General features: G+C 40.4%; 1 protein-coding gene across 1 annotated transcript in view; it reads left to right on the top strand.

Annotated features, from left to right (window-relative positions):
- The first annotated feature begins 241 nt into the window (after positions 1-241).
- Positions 242-26,026, top strand: part of CEP152 (centrosomal protein 152) — a 116,182-nt gene continuing 90,397 nt past the window's right edge. The window contains exons 1-9 of the mRNA XM_073618667.1: positions 242-373; positions 5,085-5,209; positions 8,276-8,382; positions 10,918-10,981; positions 11,100-11,423; positions 13,916-14,081; positions 14,169-14,309; positions 19,397-19,536; positions 20,057-20,257. Of these exons, the coding sequence (XP_073474768.1) occupies positions 5,120-5,209; positions 8,276-8,382; positions 10,918-10,981; positions 11,100-11,423; positions 13,916-14,081; positions 14,169-14,309; positions 19,397-19,536; positions 20,057-20,257 (1,233 nt within the window). The 5' untranslated portion in view covers positions 242-373; positions 5,085-5,119. The remainder of the gene's footprint in view (positions 374-5,084; positions 5,210-8,275; positions 8,383-10,917; positions 10,982-11,099; positions 11,424-13,915; positions 14,082-14,168; positions 14,310-19,396; positions 19,537-20,056; positions 20,258-26,026) is intronic.

The raw sequence follows: 26,026 nt of genomic DNA on the forward strand, positions 1-26,026 counted from the left end.
ATGACAGAGAGCGCGCCTCAGCCAATCAGCGCCCCGCACTGCCTTCCCGCTGCCAATCCCGCCACTGGCCCGCCTTCTGGCGGAATGAATAGAGGCTGTTGGCTGTACAAACCAACCAAACCTTGCTCGCTAATATTCACCTTGCTGGGCTGGTTTGGCTTCCTTCCCTCCACCACCTATCAGCTGTAGGTAGGAGGAGTTATCAGGCAGTGTTTGTCATTGATTGGGCTATAGCGTTGTCACTCTGGTCAGTGTCGAACCAATCGCTGAATTGCTTCCCATTTTGACTGTTAGGAGGGAAGTGGACGATGTGTTGTGTTGGAGGGCCGCAGATCGGCAGCTGATGTCCGGAATAGAGTGTGGGGGGCGAGAGGTGAGTGCTGTGTGAGCGATCTCTGCTATAATAGTAAGAGTGTGTTCATCGTACTTTGTACTGGAATCATTGTACATCTGTGTGATCACCTGGGGCTGTCAGTGATCTTGTAACCCTGGCCATACACCATACGATGTGATTGCATTGTAGAAGATTGTACAATCTGATTGCACAGTCCTGCACTATACAATCTGGTTGTATAATCCTGAACTATACAATCTTCGTTAGCTCCACCATCAATGTTATAGTTCATGGGCCTCTCTGATTGGATTGTATAGGTGTGTCCTCATATTATATAGTGTTGGCCATACACTATACAATTTTTTTTTTCCTTTTAAATTGACTAAAACCATATAATATGCAATCAAATCTAAACCCTTTCATTGTATTCAATCAGGCAGGTGATTGTATTACTCAGTGGATGATAATTCTCTGTAATCAGAGGACACCCCATACAATTGTGTCCGATCAGGGAGACCCTTGTACTACATAGTGGATGATCGATCTGAAGAGGATTGTACAATCATAGTCTATGGTCAGTCTTGGGATCACACCAGATGTGGTGAGAAGTGTTTCTACAGGAGCACCTGGAAGAAGAATGAATGATTTCCAATCAGCACGGTGTTCACCATTGTGGTGCTTCATGTGAACATTTCATTTTATTCTAGTTATTTTTTTGCTCCGGAATGTGTTTTAAAAAATGCGACTCAATAGCAAAAGAAAAAAATGACAAAAAACCACGCATGTAAATATGAAGGTGGACATGCGTGGTGTGAGGCTCTGGTCATTCATATGTGATGTCATCTACACCCCCCCGGAGAGGAGAACACAATGTACTCCGCGAGAAAATCATCTATCCAAAAGTATTGGGATGCCGGCCTTTATACACACATGAACATTAATGGCTTCCCAGTCTTAGTCCGTAGGGCTTTCACACTGAAGCGGTGCGCTGACAGGAGAAGAAAAAAATCTCCTGCAAGCCGCATCTGGCCTCTTTCACACGGACTGTCCGTTCAGGTCCGCCTGTCAGTTTTTTAGGCGGACCTGAACGGACCCTCCATTGACCCCTATGGAGCGTCGGATGTCAGCGGTGACATGTCCGCTGACATCCGACCCGCTCCGATCCGAAAAAGTGTAACGGAGGAAAACCCTACTTTTCCATCCGTTTTCGGATCGGATCGGGTGACGACGGACTCTACGGTCAGTCATCATCCGATCCCCCCATAGGGGAGAGCGGCGCTCTGACAGGTCCGTCACTGCACAGTGTGCAGCGATGGACCTGTTATCTTCCTGCTCAGCGGGGATTGGCGGAGTGATCCCCACTGAGCAAGCGGGTGTTCACGGGGCGGATCATCATGGATCCGTCCCGTGTAAAAGAGCCATTAACCTTTTTCTGACATTTGTTGGTTTCGAGTTAAAATAATTTTTTTTTTTTTTTTTTTGCTAGAAAATTAATTAGAACCCCCACACATTATATATCTTTTTTTAGTAGACACCCTAGACCAGTGATGGCGAACCTTGGCACCTCAGATGTTTTGGAACTACATTTCCCATGATGTTCAACTACACTGCAGAGTGCCTGAGCATCATGGGAAATGTAGTTCCAAAACATCTGGGGTGCCAAGGTTCGCCATCACTGCTCTAGAGAATAAAATGGTGGTTGTTGTAATATTTTATGTCACGCTGTATTTGCGCAGCGGTCTTTGAAATGCAGTTTTTTTTGGAAAACATTACTTTAATTAAAAAAAAAAAAACAAAAAACTAACCAGTAAAGTTAGCCCATATTTTTTTTTTTTGTATAATGTGAAAGCTTTTACGTCGCGAGAATCGTGATCTTTTTATTCTAAGCAAAAAAAAATGTGATTCTCATTTTGGCCAGATTCGTGCAGCTCTAGTATACAGGTTACCAGTTTAATATTACAGAAGAGGTTTTAGCGCTAGAATTATTGCTCTTGCTCTGACGTTTGCGGCAATATCTCACATGTGTGGTGTGAACACCGTTTACATTTCTGTTTGAGCACAAAGGGATGGGGGCGCTTTAATTCGCGTCTTGCTTCTGAAAGCAATCTAGTGGCTAATTAGCTGCTTGGACCACTTTTATGAAAAAGAGACAATCACTGACTGAGAAAACAGTTCCGGGGTTATGGCTGATGGCTTCAGTGATAACCCTGGTAAACCACTTGCAAGCTGCAGCCTAATATATATGTATTGCGGTTGGCCGGTGACTATTGTAGTGATGGGAGGTAAAGTGATTGTAAAACAACCCATTCAGTAAAGTACATGGTACAGCAGGCACATAATAGGAAATGTTGGGTTTATAGAAGAATTCCAGGTATGGAAATTGTATACATAGTTACATTGGTCCAGCTGGGATTGGTGTAACAATGTACAGTATATACCATACCTGGCCGATGCCCCTGGAGGCTGGAAACACCATTGCTCCAGTGATCTCCACTGGCTTCTGGTCCTGTGCCAAGCGGCTGCATTGTGAATACAGGAGGTCGGCCACTTGGCATGGGAGCCATTCAGGGAATGCAGCTTATTTACTGAATGAATGGAAAGCCTTCTCTGATTGGACGAGGTGGAGAGGTAACATCATGCTCTACCATCTCGTCCAATCAGAAGACACTTTGCATCCACCTTTCTGACCATGGTTCCTGTTACATCCATAATTGGGGTCCACGCCCCCCCCCCTTACAGAATTCGGGGGGGATCTTCTCTCCACTATTGCCTGTCAAAGTAAAAATTCAGCATGGCTCCGCCCACGCAGCTGAATCATCCAGTCAGAGATCTGTGAATGGAAGACTACAAGTCACATCTGCCACCACAGAAGAGGGACTCGCAGATATGAATGGAGCCCAAGTATTGTGACACCATCACCCTTGTAATCTGATTCCTCCTCCAGCCCCATAGCTAGTACCCATAACCTTGGTACAGCCCTCCAGCTGGAGGAATAGTCTGCAGGATCCAGAACATTGCACCCACGTTCTACTGATGCTTTTCAGGCTTAAATGGAGAAATGGAATAATTGCACATTTTTATTACCCACTTCCAGTTCTATCAGGATCATGACATTGACTACAGCGGCAGCCATGACACTCGTATTGCTTTTTTCAGCCAGCAATCGGCTTTCTATTACAAGTAATGTGGGCAGCTTTACAGCCACCCAATCGCTTTTATAGCACTCAGTATGGCCCCCCTCCCCCTCCCGTCACCACTGTCTGGTCAGCTATACACAGAGGAGATGGAGGAACATCCATTCCCCTACCTCCTTTGTGGTCAGTTTCAGTGCTCTCATTATTCTGATCAACCCTTCTCTGTGTTTTGAAGAGCTCGCAGGGGAGGGATGAGAGGTCTATTAGACCCCCTGATGTCTCCATAAAGAGTACCTGTCACCACCCAAAGCTATCACAAGTGTCTTGTTCACCCATTTGTCATAGTAATAAAGTTTCATGGAAAAAAAAGTAAATTAAAAATAATAATAAAAAAAGAAAAAAAAAAAAAGCATCCCTGTGCTCATGTGCAAATGCAAAACACGTAGGTCTGGTGCACACATGTAAACCATGCAAGAGCGGCAAGGATGTGGAATTCCCTTCCACAGGCGGTGGTCTCAGCGGGGAGCATCAATATCTTCAAGAAACTATTAGATAAGCACCTGAACGACCGCAACATACAGGGATATACAATGTAATACTGACATATAATCACACATAGGATGGATGTGTGTCTTTTTTTCAACCTCACCTACTATGTAACTATGTATGATCTCACCACACATGTGAGGTATCACCGCAAACATCACAGTGAGAGCAACAATTTCCAGAGCTCATGTTTATCTCTAAACAGATAACCTGTAAAGGCTTTTAAAGCGTTTCTTATGGATCATTTTAGGTACTGTAGCTTCAATTCATTTAAAGCAATAGAAAACCGCAGCCTTTAAAAAAAAATTAAAAAACCCCTGAAAGACCATGGCATAATGTGCTAGTGTGCATCTTATACTAGCACATTATGAAATGCTGACCTTAGAACGAAGCCCTCCAGCGGCACACTATCACCGCTGACAGGGCTTCTATCTTCACCCGGTCTTCCTTCTGGTTTCACAGCCTCCGGCCATCTGATTGGCTGAGCTGCGATGACGTCACACGCGGGAGTCACGGCTGCAGCACAGAGCTCTGAAGGGACAGTACTTGTATGCCATCCCTTCAGAGTGCATGTGTGGGTGACATCACCGGCTACATACAGTGTGAATATCTCCTAAACAGTGCAGGTTTAGGATATACAGGTGTTCATTGTACCTTATTATTATAGGCTTACCTGTAGGTACAAGTTTACAAAAAAGGCTTCACTACCACTTTAAGTGTATCATTTTCTTTTTCCCAAATCTTTTATTTCATAAATGGCTGCGCAAATATCATGTGACAAAAAAATTGTAACAACCATCATTTTATTCTCCAGGGTCTCTGCTTTCTGAAAAAATAATGTATAATGTTTGGGGAGTTCTAAGTAACATTCTAGCAAAATAATGCTGATGTTTTACATGTATGTGAGTAATGTCAGAATTGGCTGGTAGGCAAGTGGATAATAATTGTTGGCGTATTTATTATTTTTTTTGTACACATAGATTGATATAATACAGTGAACACGCTCTAATTGATCAGTCCAGGTAACGCCTTTTCTGTGTTTTTTTTTTTTTTTTTTTCCTCCCTAATAGGTTATCGGCCCTACAAATAGATCAGATTCATCACCATGTCTATAGACTTTGACACCGGAGCATTGCAGACCCAGCAGAATGACAATGAGGAGTATGACCCGGAGGACTATGCCCGGGAACAGTTGGTGAGAGTGCTGAGCTCATGTGGATGGGTGGGACACATGGAGTATGTACACCATGTATCCCCTTCATTGTACACACCTCTCTGAGGACACACCAGGGACTAGTTTAATCGCACCATCTGCCGTCTTCTTCTGTCTCACCTATAATGACTGAATGCCAATTATCCTTTTGTAAGGCTCTGTACAAGTTTTAGATTATAATAAAGAAAGACCTACAGTCACAATATATCTGCTGCATGTATTCTTTGATATTTTTAAAGATTTTTATTTTTTTTTTTTACAAGTGTGGCAAATGGCTGATTACAAAGTTTCAATAAATATTTGTAAAGCAGTATTTCTATAGCACACAGTTTAAGTGCAGGGACTGATGTGAATGTACGGTATTTAAAGTGCGGTATTTGATCACCACTGCAGTTTTTATTTTTTGCGCAACTGCCAAAAAAAAGCGTCACTTTTGAAAAAAAAAAAAAATTTTTTTTTACTTTCTGCTATAAAACATTTCCAAAAAAAAATGAATTTATTCGTCAGTTTAGGCCAATATGTATTCTGCTACATATTTTTGGTAGAAAAGAATCCCAATAAGCGTATATTGATTGGTTTGCACAAAAGTTATCGCGCCTACAAAATAGGGGATAGATTTATGGCATTTTTTTATTATTATTATTATTTTATTTTATTTTTTACTAGTCATGGCGGCGATCAGTGATTTTTTTTTTTAGTGTGGCTGCAACATTGCGGCGGACAGATCGGACATCTAACGGACATTTTTTACACTTTTTTTGGGAACCAGTGACATTATTATAGTAATCAGTGCTAAAAATTTGCACTGTTATTGTACTAATGACGCTGACAGGGAAGGGGTTAACATCAGGGGCGATCGAGGGGTTAAATTTGTTCCCTGCAGGTGTGTTCCATCTGTATGGGGGACTATGTGACTGGGGAAACGTACAGATCCATTTTCCTGTTTAGCAGTAAGACAGGATCTGTGTGATCTCCGCTGTCAGAATGGAGTTTTGCCTGGTTTACACAGGCAGATCCCCATTCTGTCACTGCAGGGAACGATCGCGGGTGGCTGGCGGACATCAAGTCCACTGGACCCGCTGATTGGCTCCCCCCTGCTGGGCAACAGGAGCGCACGCCCACAATAGAGAGTTCCTGAGCCGACGCATACCTACGGCAATTTGCGGGATCATGCCACCTTTCCGCGGTATAATGACAGAGGCTGGTCGGCAAGTGGTTAATCAATTTTCATAAATTAGTTGCTTACTGTGTGTTTCTGCCTCCTTGTAACTTCCTCTGTGAGCTCCTGAACCTCTCCTTTTCTCCTTTACTTTTGTTTGTATGGGGCAGAGCAACTCACCGGTAGTTGTGGCCATTTACACTGCTCTATGCACACTACACATACCAGTTCATAGTAGGGATGTACCGATTTTGGCGATATGGCACTGCGTTGCTTTAACGGACAATTGCGCAGTCGTGTGACGCTGTACCCAAATAAAATTTTTTGCACTATAAACAAAAGACCTACAATTTTGGGAAAAAACATTTATTTATTTTTTTTACTTTCTGCTATTAAAAACAAAAATCAAATTTACACCAGTATGTATTCTGCTGCATGCTTGTTGTAAAAAATACATAGTCTACATAGTTATACATAGTCTACAAACTATGGGATAGATTTATGGACTTTTTTTGTTATTAATTTATTTTTTTACTAGTAATGGTGGCGATCATTTTTTTTTTTTTTTTTTTTTTATTGCGGTGGACAAATCGGACACTAAGTGACACTTTTTGGGGACCAGTGACACTAATACAGTGATCAGTGCTTAAAAAAAAAAAAAAAAGCACTGTCAAAAAAATTTGCGTACAGGTACGTGATTTTGGGCTTAAGGGCCGCCCTGTCGCAGTATATGTACGTGGGGCAGTTAAGGAGATTAGTCCCTATCCCACATCCGTACATGCACATGTATGGATGTGAGATTTATTTGAGTTTTAGCGGTGACTTAAGGTGCGCTTAAGTCAGAGTTGTGATTGCGTAATCAAGAAACAGAAGCTCTCTGATTTAGGTCCTATCTGTGCTCTTTGCTCCAATCAGTGAGCTGTATCTGTTAGATTTCCTAGCACTGTGCAATGAAGGAAAGCCAGCCATAGATGGTGCGATTTTCTTGGTTGCAGGAAAAAAAAAAATCACTTGATTCCCTCATCAACACAGTCAGTATTTATGGGGGAATCCCTCCCGCTGAGCTATTGTATTCTCCTGGTGGGGGGAGCAGTCCCAGCCGGGAGAATACAGTGATTCTTGCTAGCAGCTATAGTCGCATGAAACATTCTACAGGATAGTTGTACCCAATTTGATCAACATAGGTACAATCAGCCTGCCCATACATGGTTTGAATCTTGGCCGGTTCCTGCTGAACCAGCTGAGATTCAAACAGTCTATTGCCATCTTAAGGCCTGATTGTCTACCAAGGATGCCCTTTCATTTCCCAGTCTGCTAGATGATATACTGGTAAATACAAGATACTAGAACAAATAATTATATAAAACTGTATGCAGAGTGATAGTGAAATCTGCTTATGATACCTTTTTTTTTTTTTTTTTTTTTTTTTTTTTTTTACGTTCTTTGATTATACTTTTTCAAAAATTAAACCAAGATCTGCACTATTGTGTGCACCAAAAAACTTTCTATATAAAACTACATGGAAAAACAGCAGCTGTAAAAAAAAAACTGATATATAGAATCTTGAGGCGATTCAGTTCGCATTTGCAGCGCTTTACAAATCATTCATTCATTCAGTCTCTATATTAACACTTGTGAATATATTGCAGACCCCTTAAAGAGGACCTTTCCCTACATCACATCATCTTGTATATCTGCATGCATACATTTCCAAGTATAATTCTAGGTTTCATTATCCTGATAATGGGTAAAATAACAGCAGCAAGATTTGTTTCCCAGTAAAATTTAAATAAGGTAGACTTCACCTACATGGGTGTGTGCAAAAAAAATACATATAATTTTTTTATTATTATTATTTATTGTTTTTTTTTTTTTCTTTCCCTATTCAGTTACAGCAGTTATTAACTGGCCTTCCCCATGATATGCTTGATGACAGCCTCTGCTCAACTTCAGAACCCAACTACAGTGATTGTAGTGACCAGGAATTATCGGAACAGTAAGGTTTTTTTTTTTTAATCGCATACATATTGGGATACGGTAAACAATGTCACAGCCAAAAGAGTTGTAGTTTTTTGTTTTGCTTTATTGAAGTTGTGTTTTGCATTACTTTTCATTTTAAATTTAGTGAAACATTTACAGGCTCCAAAAATTTTTTAATAAATGCAAATTTTATTTACCTGCAAAAAAAGTGCATTTATTTATTTATTTTTATTTTTTAAAGTGAACTTATCCTTTGAAGTGCTTGTTACCCTAAAAATAAAAAAACGGATCCAGTTCCCTTAAAGCATGAATAATAGCACAGTGCTTGTGCTGTGTAATTTGGCCCTTTGTATCATCTAAAATACCTGGCTGATCCTACCTGGTGCTGCCCTCCGCTCTGTAAACGTTTATCATGGCTGCTGAGCCCTGATACCGTGGTCAGTTTATGTGCCTCTGTCTTTCACTGTCTCTCCTTGCTCCCATCCCCACCCCCGCCTGTCAGCTGTGTCAATGTAGCTGTTGGATCGGGGAAGACAGCAGCGGGCGGTCACGTGAGCGACGCTCTGAAATTGGGTATGAAGCGGCATATTTTTAATAAATAACATACACTGGGGCACGTACTGTAATATAACTCTGGAGATTATAGGAAGAAAAAAAGTGGCTTTACAACCACTTTAAGTTGGCCATTGATGGGTTGAAATAAGGCCAGGTTTGTTGGAAATATTTTTTTGATCAGCTGGCTGCAGCCAATTGAAGACTTACTGCTGTCAGAATACAATGTCCCAACAGGGAAGATTCCTCTATCCACCTTGCTTGTGTGGAAGAAGGAATCCATTTGTTCTTTTTTGCTCAGCCCTCGGGCGAACAAAAAAATATAATCATTTATGGCCAGTGTTTAGAGTCAAGATCTAAATGATTGCCTGTTCATATATGTTGGAAAAGTCCAATTTCCATGGGTTACTTTTTTGACATAAATGTACAGCAAGTGCATAGACCTGTATGTCCATTTTAAAAATATGCACATCTGCATTCATGATAAACTCCCCTGTTCTGATTTTCTTGGACAGGAGATAATCAATCAAATGTTCAGGGATGAATTTTTTTTTTTTTTAACAGGTAAAATTTTTGAGTTTCCATCAAAGTACAAGGATGACTTTTTAATGGCAAAGAAGCCCTGTCCCTCCCGATGTAATATACCTATCTTTCAAAGTGTAAGTTCACCTTTTCAGGAAAAAAAGAAAAGGTGAACTTACACCGTACACCCTTTCCAACCCTAGTCCCCGCTGTGTGGTGCAGCGGCCGAAAAACTCCTTCCCTTTTTATTTTTTAATTTTTTCTTTTTTTAATGCAGCGCTTCTAGGACCGATCAGAGTGATGCGGGGACCAGGGGTGGTGGGGAGGGTGTACAGTGGTAGTTCACCTTTTCAGAAATGAAAAGGTGAACTTACACTTCTTCTTTCTTCCCCTTACTTTTTTTTTCTTCCCCTTCCTTTTTTTTTTTCTTCCCCTTCCTTTTTATTTTTTTTTTCCTCCCCCTTCCTTTTTTTTCTTTCCCCTTCCCCCTTCCTTTTTTTTCTTTCCCCTTCCCCCTTCCTTTTTTTTCTTTCCCCTTCCCCCTTCCTTTTTTTTTCTTTCCCCTTCCCCCTTCCTTTTTTTTTCTTTCCCCTTCCCCCTTCCTTTTTTTTTCTTTCCCCTTCCCCCTTCCTTTTTTTTTCTTTCCCCTTCCCCCTTCCTTTTTTTTTCTTTCCCCTTCCCCCTTCCTTTTTTTTCTTTCCCCTTCCCCCTTCCTTTTTTTTTTTTTTTCTTTCCCCTTCCTTTTTTCATTTTGCACAGAATGGAAGTGTTAGAACCTCTATCAGGTGCCTCCTACTCCAGAAGCTCTTCTGGTTGGATTTGGTTTTATTGTTCCTTGTGTTATGTCCACTCTTGGATCGGGTTACACGAAGCACCAATGGAACACTCTTACCTGTAAATACCTACTGGCTTAACCGTAAGGCAGTTAAGCCGGCCATAGATGGTTTTGAATCTCGGCCGGTTCAGCAGGGACTATCTATGGGCAGGCTGATTGTACCCATTTTATTATCAATCGACTTGGGTACAACCAGCATGTCAAATTTTTAAATGCGATTATTGCCAGCAGCTAGAGCCGCTAGCAATAATCACGGTGTGTTCTCCCAGCAGGGATGCCCCCCCACTGGGAGAACACGATCGCTCCACACAAGGGATTCATTCATACAGTCATTGTTTGATGAGGGAATTGAGCGATTTTTTTTTTTTTTTTTTTTTTTTTTTTTTCATTCCTGCAACCTGTAATTGCAGGAAAGAAAATCGCATCATCCATGGCCTGCCTTAGATACCATTGGTTACTTTACTTTGCCTTATTAAAAAACCTTATAATGCGTCCATCACCTCTGACAGGGCCTATACCTTCATAACAGGTTCTTTTTAATTTATCAGAGCCTTTTTTATGACTTTTCGTCATCTTCAATGCATGAATAATAATGTATAATATGGCACAACTAACTGTTTACGTTCTGAATTTCTTTACAAGTAATGAACCCTGGCACCCAGAAACACAATGGGGGGATAATGGAAGAACGTCTGACCGCCAAAATGTAAGTTTTTTTTTTTTTTTTGTTTGTTTGGTTTTTTTTTTGTCTTGGCAAGTTAATCAATGACTTTTGTAATTGAGAGATGACCTTGTTCTGAATGCTCTTCTACTTTTTTTCTTAGCAATATCCAGGTAAAGTGGTTGCTCCACAGTATATGGAGCAGCAAATTGGACCTCTGAGAAGTGAAGCAGGAGATGAAATCCGCAGTGGGTGGGCAGCCCAACATGGTGATAATGAAGCTATTTTTACAGATAAATATAACAATTACAGAAAGCCTATAACTGAGGAGTCCAATGTGGGAAGCTTCCATAGTGATGATCATTATGATGGACCTGACCATTCCACAGGTGAACTGTATCATCTTCCTGCGGACTTTCAGCCATACACCAATGGAGGATATCAGCTCAGTGAAAACTTTTCAGATGCCAGTCACAAACAGAATCAGGTTTGGTCATATTTTGGTGTATGAAATGTTTTTATTTTCCTCTTTGGTTACTATAAAAGTTCCACACTGTCATGGTACAATTGGCTGCATTCTGGTCTAAATGAACAGATTTCTCAAGCAGTGCAAGAAATATTCAGTTATGTTGACCATACATGGATCAAAATTCAGCTAGTTTAGCAGGGACCAGCCAAATTTTCATCCATATATGAACACCCAATGTGTACAACCAGCCTGTCGCGTTTTTCCTGAACAATTCATGCAGCTGATATATATATATATATATATATATATATATATATATATATATATATATATATATATATATATATATATATATATATATATATATATATGAGAGAGAGATATCTCTATCTCTATCTCTATATTTTTGACCCCCGGATCTCACATTAAAAGAGGTCCTGTCATGCTTTTTTTTTTTTTTTTCTGTTACAAGGGATGTCTACATTCCATATAATAGGAATAAAAGTGACCCAATAATTTGTATTTTTTTTTTAAAAAGACTGTAAAAATATAAGGTAAAATAAAACTGTAAAGCGCCCTGTCCCGCAGAGCTTGCGCACAGAAGCCAACGCATACGTAAGTTGCGCCCACATATTAAAACGGTGTTCAAACCACATAATAATTCTAGCCCAAGACCTCCTCTTTAACTCAAAACTGGTAACCTGTAGAAACGTCGCCTATGGAGATTTTTAAGGGTCAAAGTTTGTCACCATTCCACGAGCGGGCGCAATTTTGAAACATGACATTTTGGGTATCAATTTACTCGACGTAACATTATCATTCACAATATAGAAAAAAATTGGACTAAGTTTACGGCTGTCTTATTGAATTCAAAATAGTGTATACTTTCACAAAAAATTGCGCAAATACGGTGTGACATAAAGTATTGCAACGACCGCCATTTTATTCTCTAGAGTGTCTAAAAAAAATTATATATATATATATATATATATATATATATATATATATATATATATATATATATATATATATAAAATATTTGGGGGTTCTAAGTAATTTTCCAGCAAAAAAAAATGATTTTTAACTTGTAAACAAAAAGTTTAAAAAATAGACCTGGTCCGGTTAATGTAGGGCTGCAACGAACGATTATTTTCATAATCAGTTAGTTGGCCGATTTATTGTTTTGATCGGTTAACAACCTAAAAAAAAAGTGTGGTGTATAATTTAGTTTAATATGTAAAGTTTAAAAAAAAAGAATTTTATTCTTAAATATCTCTATGCCGTGGTAAATATAAATAACCAACTATATGGTTAGGGAGCAAAATCTCCAATCCACTCTGAGAATAACAGACAGAAGAGATATACTGTATATACTATTAGAGGAGATGTACTGTATATACTATTAGAGGAGAGATGTACTGTATATACTATTAGAGGAGAGATATACTGTATATACTATTAAAGGGTGAATCTGGTAAATATCATCAGACTCAGAGATCAAATTGTTTTATACAAAAAAAGCAAACAAACAATGTCTTCCTTCAAAAAAAATATCTTTTTAAGAACGTTCGTTCGATTTTCTAATAGTTAGTGGGGTCAAATCGACGTTTATTTTCAACCACGGTAACGGGAAAATTTCGAAATAATAGAAAACTTCTCGGTCAAAGGAATTTTCAGACAGCGCATGTGATTTTCGTTCAGAAATTTACATTCGTTTTAAAAACAGAATGTTAAAAACAAGTGAAAATTTCAAACTACATTCTTTCATTCAGCAAATGTACAAAGATTTTTCATCTGAATATTCTCGTCTGAAAATTGATTTGGTGTGGCCAGCATAAGGCTCGGTAAACACCTATGCAGTTTGCTTTTGATCTGTTTCTGCAGTGCTTTTTGATTTTTGCGTACGTGATTTTGCTGCGATTGCGTTTTTTCATTTTTTTTTCGGCCAATTTGTTGTTGGGCAGATTAAAAAACGCCAATTGCTGCAAAAACACATTACATGCTTTTCTGCAGCTTCTCCATTGAAGTATATTGAACCAAAAAAAGCATCGTTTTGAGTTAAAAAAAAAAAAAAGTCCCTGACCCTTTCCAAATACGCAGCGGCTGAAAAAAGCATAGATGTGAACATGTCCCATAGGAAACCATATACATGAACTGTAGTGTGTTTCTGCAAAAAGTACCAAAAAACACATAGATGTGAACCAGGTCTAAGACGTTTAGTAACATTAAAAAAGCTAAAATTAGCCCTTTATAGTACAAAAAAGCAGATAATCACTACTGTAAGGGGTTCATTTTTACTGTAGAACTGAGAGTAATATTTACAGTAGTGATTATTTGCTCTTTTTGTACTATAAAGGGCTCATTTTAGGGTGTTTTTTTTTTTTTTTTTTTTTTTTTTTAACCCCATTATGTTACTGGCCGATTAATCGATTATGAAAATAGTAATCGATTAATGTCATAATCGATTAGTTGTTTCAGCCCTAGGTTAATGTGTTCTGCTATTGCCATAGATGTACACTGCTCCTGAAGGAAACGGCGACCATCCTGAAGACTCTATCCCAGTCCGATACAACCCATACCAGATAAATGGTGCTCATAAAGATGTAAAACCAGATGCAGCGAGAAGACTTGACAATTATGAAGACCTTCAAAAAGAGTTCCTGGATACTGGGGAATGTAAGAGGTTTATTTGGTTTTTCCCAGGTACAACATATAACTTTTTATAGTGAATTGATAGTAAAGATGTCACTGCTATTTTTTTAGGTACTTCTGGTAATATGCAGTTTGTACAATTACAAGTTCTTTACAAAGCAAAAGGAAGGCAACTTGAAGAATTCGGTGCAAAGCTGGAAGAAAGTGAACGGCAACTGAGATACCTCAATCATCAGCTTGTGATCGTTAAAGGTGATCTCCCTTGCTCCCCACCCTCCTTCTTCTTTTTATTTATTTTATGACATCACTGAACAAGTTTGGTAGTGTAGTAACTAAAGCCGGCCAGAGATGGAGCAATTTTCTTTGGTTGCAGGAAATAAAATCGCTCAATGTCTCCATCAACACAGTCAGTGCTGATGAGTGAATCCCTCCCGTGGAGCTATGGTGTTCTTCCGGCAGGGGGGAGCCGCCCCCACTAGGAGAACACAATGATTACTGCTAGTGGTTATAACAGCCGCTAGCAATAATCACGTGTAAAATCCAACAGGCTGGTTGTAGCCAAGTTGATCAATCAATCAACCACCTCAATACTGGGCATTTTCACTCCCTTCCTGCCTAGGTCATTTTTCAGCTTTCAGCGCTGTCACACTTTGAATGACAATTGCGCCGTCATGCAACACTGTACTCAGATGAAATTGTTATAATTTTTTCCCCACAAATAGAGCTTTCTTTTGGTGGTATTTAATCACCTCTGCGGTTTTTATTTTTTGCGCTATAAACAAAATGAGTAACAAGTTTGAAAAAAAACACAATATTTTTTACATTTTTACTATAATAAATATACATTTTTTTTTTTTCTTTAAAACAAATGTTTTCCTCAGTTTAGGCCGATACGTATTCTTCTACAAATTTTTGGTACAAAAAAATCGCAATAAGTGTATATTGATTGGTTTGCGCTAAAGTTATAGCGTCTACAAAATAGGGGATAGATTTATAGCATTTTTATTATATATATATATATTTTTATTTATTTTTTTTTTTTTACTAGTAATGGAGGCGATCTGCAATTTTTATCCTGACAGCGATATTGCGGCGGACAGATCGGACACTTTTGACACATTTTTGGGACCATTCACATTTATACAGCGATCCGTGCTATAAAAATGCATTGATTACTGTGTAAATGTGACTGGCAGGGAAGGGGTTAACACTAGGGGGCGATCGAGGGGTTAATTATGTTCCTAGTGATTCTAACTGTAGGAGGAGGGGACTCACAAGGGGTGGAGACCGATCGGTGTTCCTCTGTACTGGGAACACACCATCGGTCCCCTCTCCTCTGACAGGACACACACAGATCCACGGTCCTGCTCAGTTACCGGGCAATCGCGGGTGCCTGGCGGAGATCGCGGCTTCCGGGCACGCGCACCGGGTCCCCAGTCAGGGCCGTCTTTAACACAGGGCAAAAGGGGCAGCTGCCCTGGGCCCTGTCATTGTTGTGGGGCCCAAAGCAGCTGCCTCATACTTGACAACTATCCCAGTTTAAATTCCCTTGTCCCTTGAACTTTTAATCCCTTGCTGTGCCCAGATATCTCAGTGTGAATTGCTGCTACTAATAATGTCCAGCTCTGCCCTATTGTTGTGTATAGATGACTCACCTGCAGACCTTGTGTTTACATGTAAATAACCGGAATTCATATGTAAATAGCAGCAGCATTCAAATGTAAATAGCTGCAACGGGCAGCATAGATATGTAAATAAAGGCAGCATTCATATTTATATCTTGCCCCCTGCAGTGAGGAGATGATGTGCTGTAACCTCTAGCAACCAATCAGTGAGCCGTAATGTGTGCTGTAGCCTCTAGCAACCAGTCAGTAAGTGGTAATGATACACTGTAACCTCTGGCAACCAATCGCAATCGCTGCCTGATCTAATACAGTAAACTGCTTTTAAGTCTAGCTGCTATTTATTGTATGTCTCAGAGCAGGTGGAGAGCAAAATTGTATGGGGGGGGCAAAAAAAAACGTTTGCCCAGGGTCCAATCAGTATTAAAGATGGGCCTGTCCCCAGTGACACGGCGGGCACGCGCTATTGCCGTCGTCATATGACGCCCTCCTGCAACGAGAGCTGCGCCGCCTGGCCGTCAATTGACAGCCATGGTCGGCAAGCAGTTAACTTGGGTACATTCAGCCTGCCCATACATGGTTCGAATCTCAGCCAGTTTAGCCGGGACTCGAACAGTCTATGGCCAGCTTTAGTGTGGATGGTGGATGGACCATAGAGAGAATGTAGAGGATACATTGTCATCCAAACAATTCTATTGAACACTTTTCCACAGCACTGACATGCACTTTGAGAGTTTGAGTGAATCTTGAGTTTACTTCCTCTTTGTTTCCCTGCAAAAGGTAAAGCATAATGGGCTACTTTGCATCGTATAGTAGCCTATTATGTGTCACTTACCTGACAAGGGAGCCTGCGATGTCCCCGCTGTCCCTTCTCCTACGAAGCGTCCATCTTCTTTCCGGGTATTGCGGCTCCGGCGCTGATTGGCCGGAGCCACGATGACGTCACATGCGCACTGGTACGCCACTAACGGCATGATCGCCGTTAGAGACGGCACGCTCAGTGACATCGGTGCCTGTCTTTTATAAATATCTCCTAATATCATATAGGTTTAGGAGATATTTCGAGCACCTACAGGTAAGCCTTAATCTAGGCTTACCTGTAGGTAAAAGTGGTCTGTAAGGGTTTACAACCACTTTAAGAAAAATGATTTTTTATTTTTCTATTTTGGGCCGGTTTTCTATTGATGATGATGATGATGATTTTAAAAAAATCGGGAGATATCCATTGCCATTTACCGCCAAATGAAAGTCAAATTTGTCCTTAAAATACCAAGGTATAATCCACCTGGATGCACAAGGTAGTTGTGATATGTTCGGTTTTACGAACACTTGTCAGATTTATAAAACCTGGGTTTAGGCATTTAGATTTGTTTTACTCTTAGGTGTGGTTAAGCAAGGTAAAAGTATAATGGCCAATGTTGAGTAGTCTCTACCTTTTTTTTTTTTTTTTTTTTTTTTTTTTTTTTTTTTAATTTTTTTTTTTTTTGTATCCGTTTCTTAACGGTAATGCATAGAAACCTAAATATGGAAAAACACAGAATCGTTGGGGTTAATTCACTTAAAGTATAACTAAAGGTAGAACCCTTTTTTTTTTGTTTTGGATAGAGTGGAGAGGGATTAGGACCCCTGTCGGCTTTTATTGCTGTCTGTGTCCCCATTACGGAGGTACACCCTCTCTATTTGTCCTGGTTACCATTATCATTGAAGGTGAAATTTAAAAAAAAAAAATAAATTCCAAATCTTGGGGTGTCCCCAGAAAAGTAATAGAGGGAAATCACTTCCTGTTTTGGCTATTGGACAGGAAGTAAAGAAAAACTCCACAATGACACCGTTGTCTTTGTTTTTTTTTTTTTTTTATTGGTGGTAGAAGGGCATTTAGATGTGTGGATTTTTTTTTTTTTTTTTTTTTTACTCTTTTCATGCAATATTTGATATTTTATAAAGATATATTGTGTATTTATGTAATTGAAATGAGTTGCTTTTGATACACCATGTGTGTTCTGTGAAAGCAGCTTCCCTTTGACTGGTATTCTAGTCACCTTTTTTCTTTTGTATTAATACATATGCTGCAGGGACCGCACTGACTTGGCATATTTCTACGGTTTTAACCATTTTACCTCTTTATTAGCAAGAAAAACTGACAGGGGTTCTAATTCTTCTCCACTGTATCCACCCCACTGCATATCATGTCATGAGGTAAAATACTGCATGGTTTCATGAGATAAATACCTCACATTTCGATTTAAATAACTCTTGCCTTATTTTAGTAGCGTTTTTTTTCTTCTTTTTTTTTTTTTTTCAAATTTTGTAACAAACGTACTGGACTTTCAGATCTCCTATACAACAGCAGCTGAGTCTACTGCCCACCCCTACTCTCGTCTTGCCCAATCACAGAATGCTTTGTATTCTGTGAACCTATTCACAAAATACAAAGCCTTCTGTGAATGGACAGGGGAGAGGAGGAGCAGGCAGTCACACAGCAGCCACATCTCTCCTGTCAGAGTGCGGAAAGTACAGCGAAAGCTCTACTGTTTGTGTTCGGTAGAACTGTAAATTGTAAATTTAACCGCTTAAGCCCCGGACCATTTGGCTGGCAAAAGACCAGAGCACTTTTTGCGATTTGGCACTGCGGCGCTTTAACTGACAATTGCGCGGTCCTGCGGCGTGGCTCCCAAACAAAATTGACGTCCTTTTTTCCCCACAAATAGAGCTTTCTTTTGGTGGTATTTGATCACCTCTGCGTTTTTTTGTTTTTTTGTTTTTTTTTAATTTTTTGCGCTATAAACAAAAAAATAGCGACAATTTTGAAAAAAACGCATTATTTTTTACTTTTTGCTATAATAAATATCCCCAAAATATATATAATTTTTTTTTTCCTCAGTTTAGGCCGATACGTATTCTTCTATATACTTTTAGTAAACAAAATCGCAATAAGCATTTATTGATTGGTTTGCGCAAAAGTTATAGCATCTACAAAATAGAAAATAGGGGATAGTTTTATGGCATTTTTATTAATTTTTTTTTTTTATCGTGACTGCGACATTATGGTGGACAGATCGGACACTTTTGGCGCTATTTTGAGACCATTCACATTTATACGGCGATCAGTGCGATTAAAAATGCATTGATTACTGTGTAAATGTGACTGGCAGTGAAGGGGCTAACCACTAGGGGGCAGTGAAGGGGTTAAGTGTGTCCTAGGGAGTGATTCTAACTGGGGGGGGGGAGGGCTATGTGTGACACGACACTGATTACCGCTCCCGATTACAGGAAGCGGTGATCAATGTCCTGTCACTAGGCAGAACGGGGAGATGTTTGTTTACATCAGCATTTCCCTGTTCTTCCTCCCTTTGAGACGATCGCGGGTATCCCCGCAGACATCGAGTCCGCGGGCCCCGCAATCACACTCATGGAGCTCGCAGCGGGCGCAAACCACTTCTTAAAGGGCAACGTACAGGTACGTTAGTATGCCTGCACATGCCCTTCTGCCGATGTATATCGGCATGAGCCGGTCAGCAAGCGATTTAAGGAGAGAAATCCATGAAGTGGCATTCACCCTGTTGGACTTGACCTTCTGTAGCCCAGCACATTTAAAATAGCGAGATATTTCCTGTAGTTCTTTCATTTTTGGTCTTTTTTTTTTTTTTTAAGTCCATTCCAAAATAGAACAACACTTCTTACTGTGTAACATATGCTCACATGTTGTTGTACATACAGATGAGAAGGAAGGATTGGCTATCAGCCTTCAGGAGTCACAGACGTTGCTTCAGAATTCCAGAGAAGTGGAGCTTCAGCTGAGGGGACAGATGGCTGCCCTGCAGAACACCGTGGATGGATTAACCTCGAATGATGAACAGGTAGTGCTTAATATATCATTTGTAAGCACTGTATATAAAGCTTAAAGTAGAACTATAGGCAAAACTTTTTTCTTTTTTTTTTTTTTTTTTTCTTTCATTTTGGATAGAGCAAGGGAGGGTTACAGCCCCTATCAGATTTTTATTTGCCATTGGGGAGATTTTCCATCACTTCCTGTCCCATAACCAAATAGGAAGTGAAAGGAAATCCCTGCAATTTAAGGGAATTTCTTGGGGACCCCCAGGCCACCAGAACTAGTGTCCCTATTGGAAGATTTCCCCTCTTACTTTTCTGGGGACAACCCAAAATTTTGGATTTTCTTTTACTTTCACCTTCAATGATAATGGTAAACAGGACAAATAGAGAGGGGGAATCTATTTAACGTAGACACAGACAGCAATAAAAACTGACAAGTGTTCTAATCCATCTCCACTCTATCCAAAATGTTTTGCTTTTAGTTATACTTTAATGTCATGTTGTCTTGTCTTCAGTACTCTAAGACATTCTGTTGTCTTTATATAGTTGAGGAAGGAATTAAAGGTTGCCAAGCTTGCAATGGAGAGCATGCAGCAGCAAGTTATGGACCTGCGGCGCTCTGACTCAATAAACAGAGCACGGGAACAGCATGAGATGGTTGTGTCAACGCTTAAAAAGAAGCACGAGGAACAAATACTTATGTTGCAACAGAGACTGGATGAGATTAATGCAGCTCTCCAAGAACAGGTATGTTATTCTATAGTTAAAGTATTTGTTACCCCAACACTATATTCCTAATATGTACCTGTATGAAAAAGTATTATGTTTTCTTTGTATTGCTTCTTTTTGTGTGAAATCTCTGGTGTTGCTGCCAGTTACTCTGCTTTCCTATTATAAACTGACCACACTAAGCAGGAGAACACACCGTAGTTGGTAGCTGTGCTGGGAACTCAGGCCTGCTCTCCTCCAATGATCAGACTTGTCTTGACACCCCCATACCGCTCCCCCAACACATCCATTTACTGTAATTTTAAAGAAACTGAACACTAATAAAACTGGCCCAAAATTATTATCAGATGTTTTATCCATGATTTAGGCTTCATGTACACGGGACGTTTTACAACCTCTCCTGAACGATTTAACTTGACAGATAGTAACCCACGTTTAAAAATGTACATTTTGCCACACTTGTGTTTTAGAAGCGCTTTTTTTTTTTTTTTAAATAGTCAAAAATTAATAACGCCTGTAAACAAAATGCGAGTCAGCGCTCATACACGCAATTACAAGCTGTTACAGGCGTTTCAAATGTCTCTGAACATCCGTCCTGAATGCATTTTTTTGCTTTCCAAAAAATGCTTCTAAACTCAACTGCCTAGAAAAGACTATAAATGACCCTGTGTGCATGTACTGATAGGATAACATAGAGGAGAGTTCAAGGGCAGGTGAAAAAAATGCCCTACTGCTCCTAAACGTCCGTTTACCAGCAGCAGTGTACATGAAGCCTTATGCCCCATACACACGATCAGAAATTCGGCCAGCAAAAGACTGATGAGAGCTTTTGGTCGGAAAATGCGACCGTATGTATGCTCCATCGGACTTTTGCTGGCCAAATTCCAGCCAGCAAAAGATTGAGAGCATGTTCTCTATTTTTCGATCACCGCGTTCTTGACGGCCGAAAGTTCAGCAAACTTTTGTGTGACCGTGTGTATGCAAGGCAAGCTTGAGCGGAATCCCGTCGGAAAAGCCATCATATCTTTTTCCGACCAAAATCCTGATCGTGTCTACGCGGCATTAGGGTTCCCAGAGCACTGTGGGTTATATAAAGAGAGAAGACAGCAGGGAGGCTTGCTTTGCAGCTCCAATTGCAAAAAAAAAAAACCATAAAGAAAATGACTAATACATCTTTTAGATGCCACATAATCTAAAGATTCCATATACTTAAAAAAGTAGTCCCTGAGCTCCAGACTGACTGACTGTGCCTACGCTGAGATGTCAACAAAATGCCCCAATTTATACTAGCTTTAAAAGTAAGATGCCCCTGGAAGGGCACTGCACAGAGCAAAAAAAATTGTATTTCCCAGCATACGTACCAGCTAGCCAGGAGCAAAAAAAAAAAAAAAAAACAGACCAATTTGGTCTAAATACAGAGGTTGGAGTTGCACAAGATTTGCAAATCTAGACATAAACATCCGTTTTAGGTACTTGTGTACCTAAGGGACAGGGATGCTGTCTCTTCGGATTTACCATTGACATCATCATCAAGGATATCACTGGAGATCAGAGCCGGCTGAGCCCCATCCTTCTACTTCACCTGCTCCTGGCGTATACACACCCTGACACTTTTTTAAGCTTGTTTTTCTGGCATCTCACAAGGCTGGAAGCAAAAATCTGCTACGTCCTAAGAGAAGCCTTCGTAATGAAGGTGTTCCTCCACTTCCCCATGTGGGAGGAATAGTTGTTAATCCTTCCGGGTCCTTGAGGAGTTTGCCCTTCATACATCCTTTAGGTTTACAGGTTAATAACGTGCCTATGGCACTCTCTTTAACTGTTCACCATCTAGCGCCTGTACTATCCCACAGATTAACAGACCTTCCCTGCACCACCTTGAGGTATTCTCAGTCCAGGGTTCTTGCTCTATCTTGCTCTATCTTCTGTGTAAACTCAGCTTGAGGAACTTTCTCCCAACCTGGCCACCACCCTACTCCCCTGAGAGATTTTCTTATTTGGAGGCACGTGGGACCATTAGTGGTAACTGATACCTATCAGTGTAATTATCCCACTCCTTCTCCAGAGGGACCCTCTGACCTGCTCGTTCAACGGGAATCGTCACTGGTTGCTCTCTGTTCTAACAGGGCTCTGCATCTTCAGTGTTGCCCTGGATACCTAGTATTCTTTAGAGTCTTGGCTACAGTGTCTGCCCTAGTACCATCCCTATTGTGACACTCGGACAACCAGCTGTGAAGAAAGCGGTCTCTGTTGGTCCTAGCTGACATCTTCCTGAAGGAAAAAAACACCTGCAAGATTTGACCAGGTCTGGCTTTGCCAAGTTTTGGCATTGGAAACTGCCTGTCATGTGTAGGTGATGTTAACTAGCATGCTACTTCACTAGAGGGGTCCACAGTATGTTTGCCTTCATGTTCCTCATTATACAGGGAGGTACCAGCTCATCTTCTTATAGGTGTGTTTGGGTGTTGATCCCTTCAGACTTGCCTTTTTTTTCCACCTCTTCTCGACCCCTAACTCTGCTGTACAATTCCTGAGCAGACTATTGGGTTAGACCCTATGGATCAAGTAATTCCTAACTTGATAAGGACTTCTCTTCCCAATTTCCACGGGGTTCACCTCATTGGAGAATTATTGTTGCTGGAGCTACATTCTTGGTTTCCAGAACAGGGGGTTCTGTCTACATCGGTGGATCCCTCTTTGGTCGGTTCAGACACCACCGGGCATCTCTGAGAAGGAACAGGAATCCTGTCTGAGTCAGGGAAGGTTGTTTGGTTCTTGTTCTGGATGGTACTGTGGGTCTTGCTGTTACCCATACTGATCACCTCATGATCCTCTGGGGGCTAGATCCACCTAACTGGTAGCTTCTGAACGTTGAGGAGAGGTTCATGTACCAAAGTGCATCTCGGACACTTCATTGGAGGAGGACCTTGTGTCACTTTAGGCCATTTACAGACCGAACAAACTAGTCTACTAATGCAGATATTCTCTGATAGGAACAGGGAATGCTTTAATGACTTCATAGGACCTATCCACCTAGGGGTTAGGTCTTCCTTAGCTGATTTGCAGACTTGTGAGAGGCCTTTCTGGTGCTTTTTCCTGTTTTCAATTCACTCAAATGAATATTCTTTGCTGTCCTTATAATAATCCTGTTCCTTGCTGCTGCTTTGTTGGATCTGGGAAGCCAGGAGCATTAATAGCCCTCTGACTCTTTGAGGTCAGGGATCGGCAGGATTGTTTGTTCAGCAGGAACCCTCTTGAGCTCATTCCAGAGGTGTCTCTTGCCTACTTGCGAGAATGTGTACAGCTGCATCCTCGCCTCCATCAAGATTGTAATCTTTCTTACTAATTTATGGTTAGGTTCCAACTTCCACCCACGGTCATGCAACACTGTACCAAAATGAAATTTTTATTACTTTTTTCACAAAAATATAGCCTTCTTTTGGTGGTATTTAATCACCGCTGGGTTTATTAATTTTTTTTTTTTTTTTTTGCTGAAAAAAAAAGACCAAAAATTTTGAAAAAATTAAACAAGTTTTTCTTAGTTTCTGTCATAAAATTTTGTAAGTACGTTTTCTTCACCGATGTGCGCTGATGAGGCGACACTAATATGCAGCACTGATAGGCACAGACTGGCCTTACTGCTGGGTACTATTGGGGCTTCACTGATAATCAGGGCACTGATCATCGGTGCCCTGATTACCTGTACAGGTCTCCCAGGCGGGAAAATGCCGCTGATCAGCTCTCCTCTCACTCTGTCAGTGTGAGGCGAGGAAAGCGGATAAACGGTATTTCTTTGTTTACATGTGATCAGCTGTGATTGGACAGAGCTGATCACATGGGCAAAGAGCCACGTCATCGGCTACCGTGACACAGCGCGCCCATCGCGCAAATGTCATATGATGTCTTCTCAGAACAAGAGAACATCCCGCCCACCGTCATTTGTCTATATGGCGGGTGGGAGGTAGTTAATCTTTCAGTCTTGCTGACTTTGTGGGATTGAATCTTGGCTCCCCTTTCACGCTCTTAACGGGTTGTTTCTAGTTGTATTTCAGGTTCCTTTCCTGGTCTTGCCCTGGCAAGGTGGATGGTCATTACAACAATCTTTTTCTAGATATGTAAAAAGGGAGATAGTGGTTAGTATGTCTTTAATAGATAAGGCACCTCATCCCAATGGTAGAGTACAAAAGGGAGCAGAGAAGAGGGGATTATTGCGGTGCCAAAAATACATCAATACAAAATAATTGAAAATTATTAAATTTTATTTCAATTGATTAAAAGCAAATTCATAAAGAAACACATATATTGAGGGAGCATAATACAGTGTCTTGTTTAACCAAAGATGGATGATGGTAGGTTACAACAGCAGGTCAATGTATCCCTACTAATTTCGCCAAGGCATTGGCTTCATCAGGGGAACAGAACATGTCATAAAACACTTGTTGCTCCTAGAAGCCCGATGGGGCAAGAAGGATGCAGTCCCCTGTCAATAGCCACCCTACACTGCCAATGTATGGCTGTAGAGGGCTTAAAGAGGAAGACTGATAAAAGCAGAGTACAAAATGTATTATCATATAAAGGGGGCACTGTGGAGACCGATGGTATATGGTTAGTCCGTGGGGAGCAAGTATGCTGGTGGACTGACTAAAGTAAACTGGAATCAAATAGATGTAGTACAAGACTGCTGTAGGCTTAAGCAGGAAACACAGATCAATGGAAAGTGATATTCACACAGATATAGTGCATAAGCCACCAAGAGGACAGTCCAACAGAGCAGTGCCCCGATATGTCAGCATGTCAAGATGTAAGTTTATCTTTCCTAAACCTTGGTCTTGGGCATCAGGTTTATTCTGTGAATGATGGCAAGTGTCCCTATTAGGTGATGGGTTTGGCCTCATCTGACATCAGATTTGGGTTTTGGTCTTTCAGATGTCTCTTGGGCTGCAAGCAGTCCCCAGTTTTGTTTTTGTTGGGTCAATTGGTATTTCTTGCGGTTTGCCCACCTCTCAGTTGGACTTCTTTTGGATATCAGAAAAGTATATGAGCTTCTGTCTTCCTAAATGGAAGAGAAAGAAAATAGATTTTTATACTTGCCGTTAAAGAATCTTGGAGTCTCAACCCCTTTGTGTTTATGATCATGCTCCTGGTACTGCATGCTACAAATTAGTCATGCTGTGTAAATGATGGGTTATCCTGGGCTGGCCTCCAGATACTTTTGTTTAGCAGTACCCAATCTCCTTGTAGTCTGCATTATAAACTGACCGTATGTGACATCTTGTGTCCCTTGATGGACTCACAAAATTTTATTTATTTTTTTTTAAAGTGAATATAAAATTCCTATTATTCAGATCTGAAGCCATTTGAAATGGAGATGCATCAATAAGGGCCATTTCATTCTAAAAACGAATTATTTTGCCAGAGCTTTGATTCATGATGAAGTTTCCACTGATTACAGTCAGAATAAACACTCCAAAATATTGAAGAGAAGAAAAGTTGGACAACCTTGTGGATGAGCATACTGAAATACAATCTGCAGATGCTCTGGACCCTTTGTACTGTTCATCCAAGTAATACAGAATGCTGCTTTGTACGCATGATATCATACCATGTGTGAAGGACCAAGCTTTTGGTTAGGATTTCAAAACTCTGAAAGGGACAGTTTATCAAGTTTCCATGGAAATAAATTTGTTAGATCTTGGCAAGAAATTTTCTAGAACATTATCGGCTCTTGCATGACCATTTTACAAGAAGCTTCTGAAAAGGTCTTAGGAAATTGGAGATTTTCTGTTTTTG

This window comes from Aquarana catesbeiana, linkage group LG03 (genome assembly GCF_042186555.1).
Source record: "Aquarana catesbeiana isolate 2022-GZ linkage group LG03, ASM4218655v1, whole genome shotgun sequence".
NCBI classification, from domain to species: domain Eukaryota; kingdom Metazoa; phylum Chordata; class Amphibia; order Anura; family Ranidae; genus Aquarana; species Aquarana catesbeiana.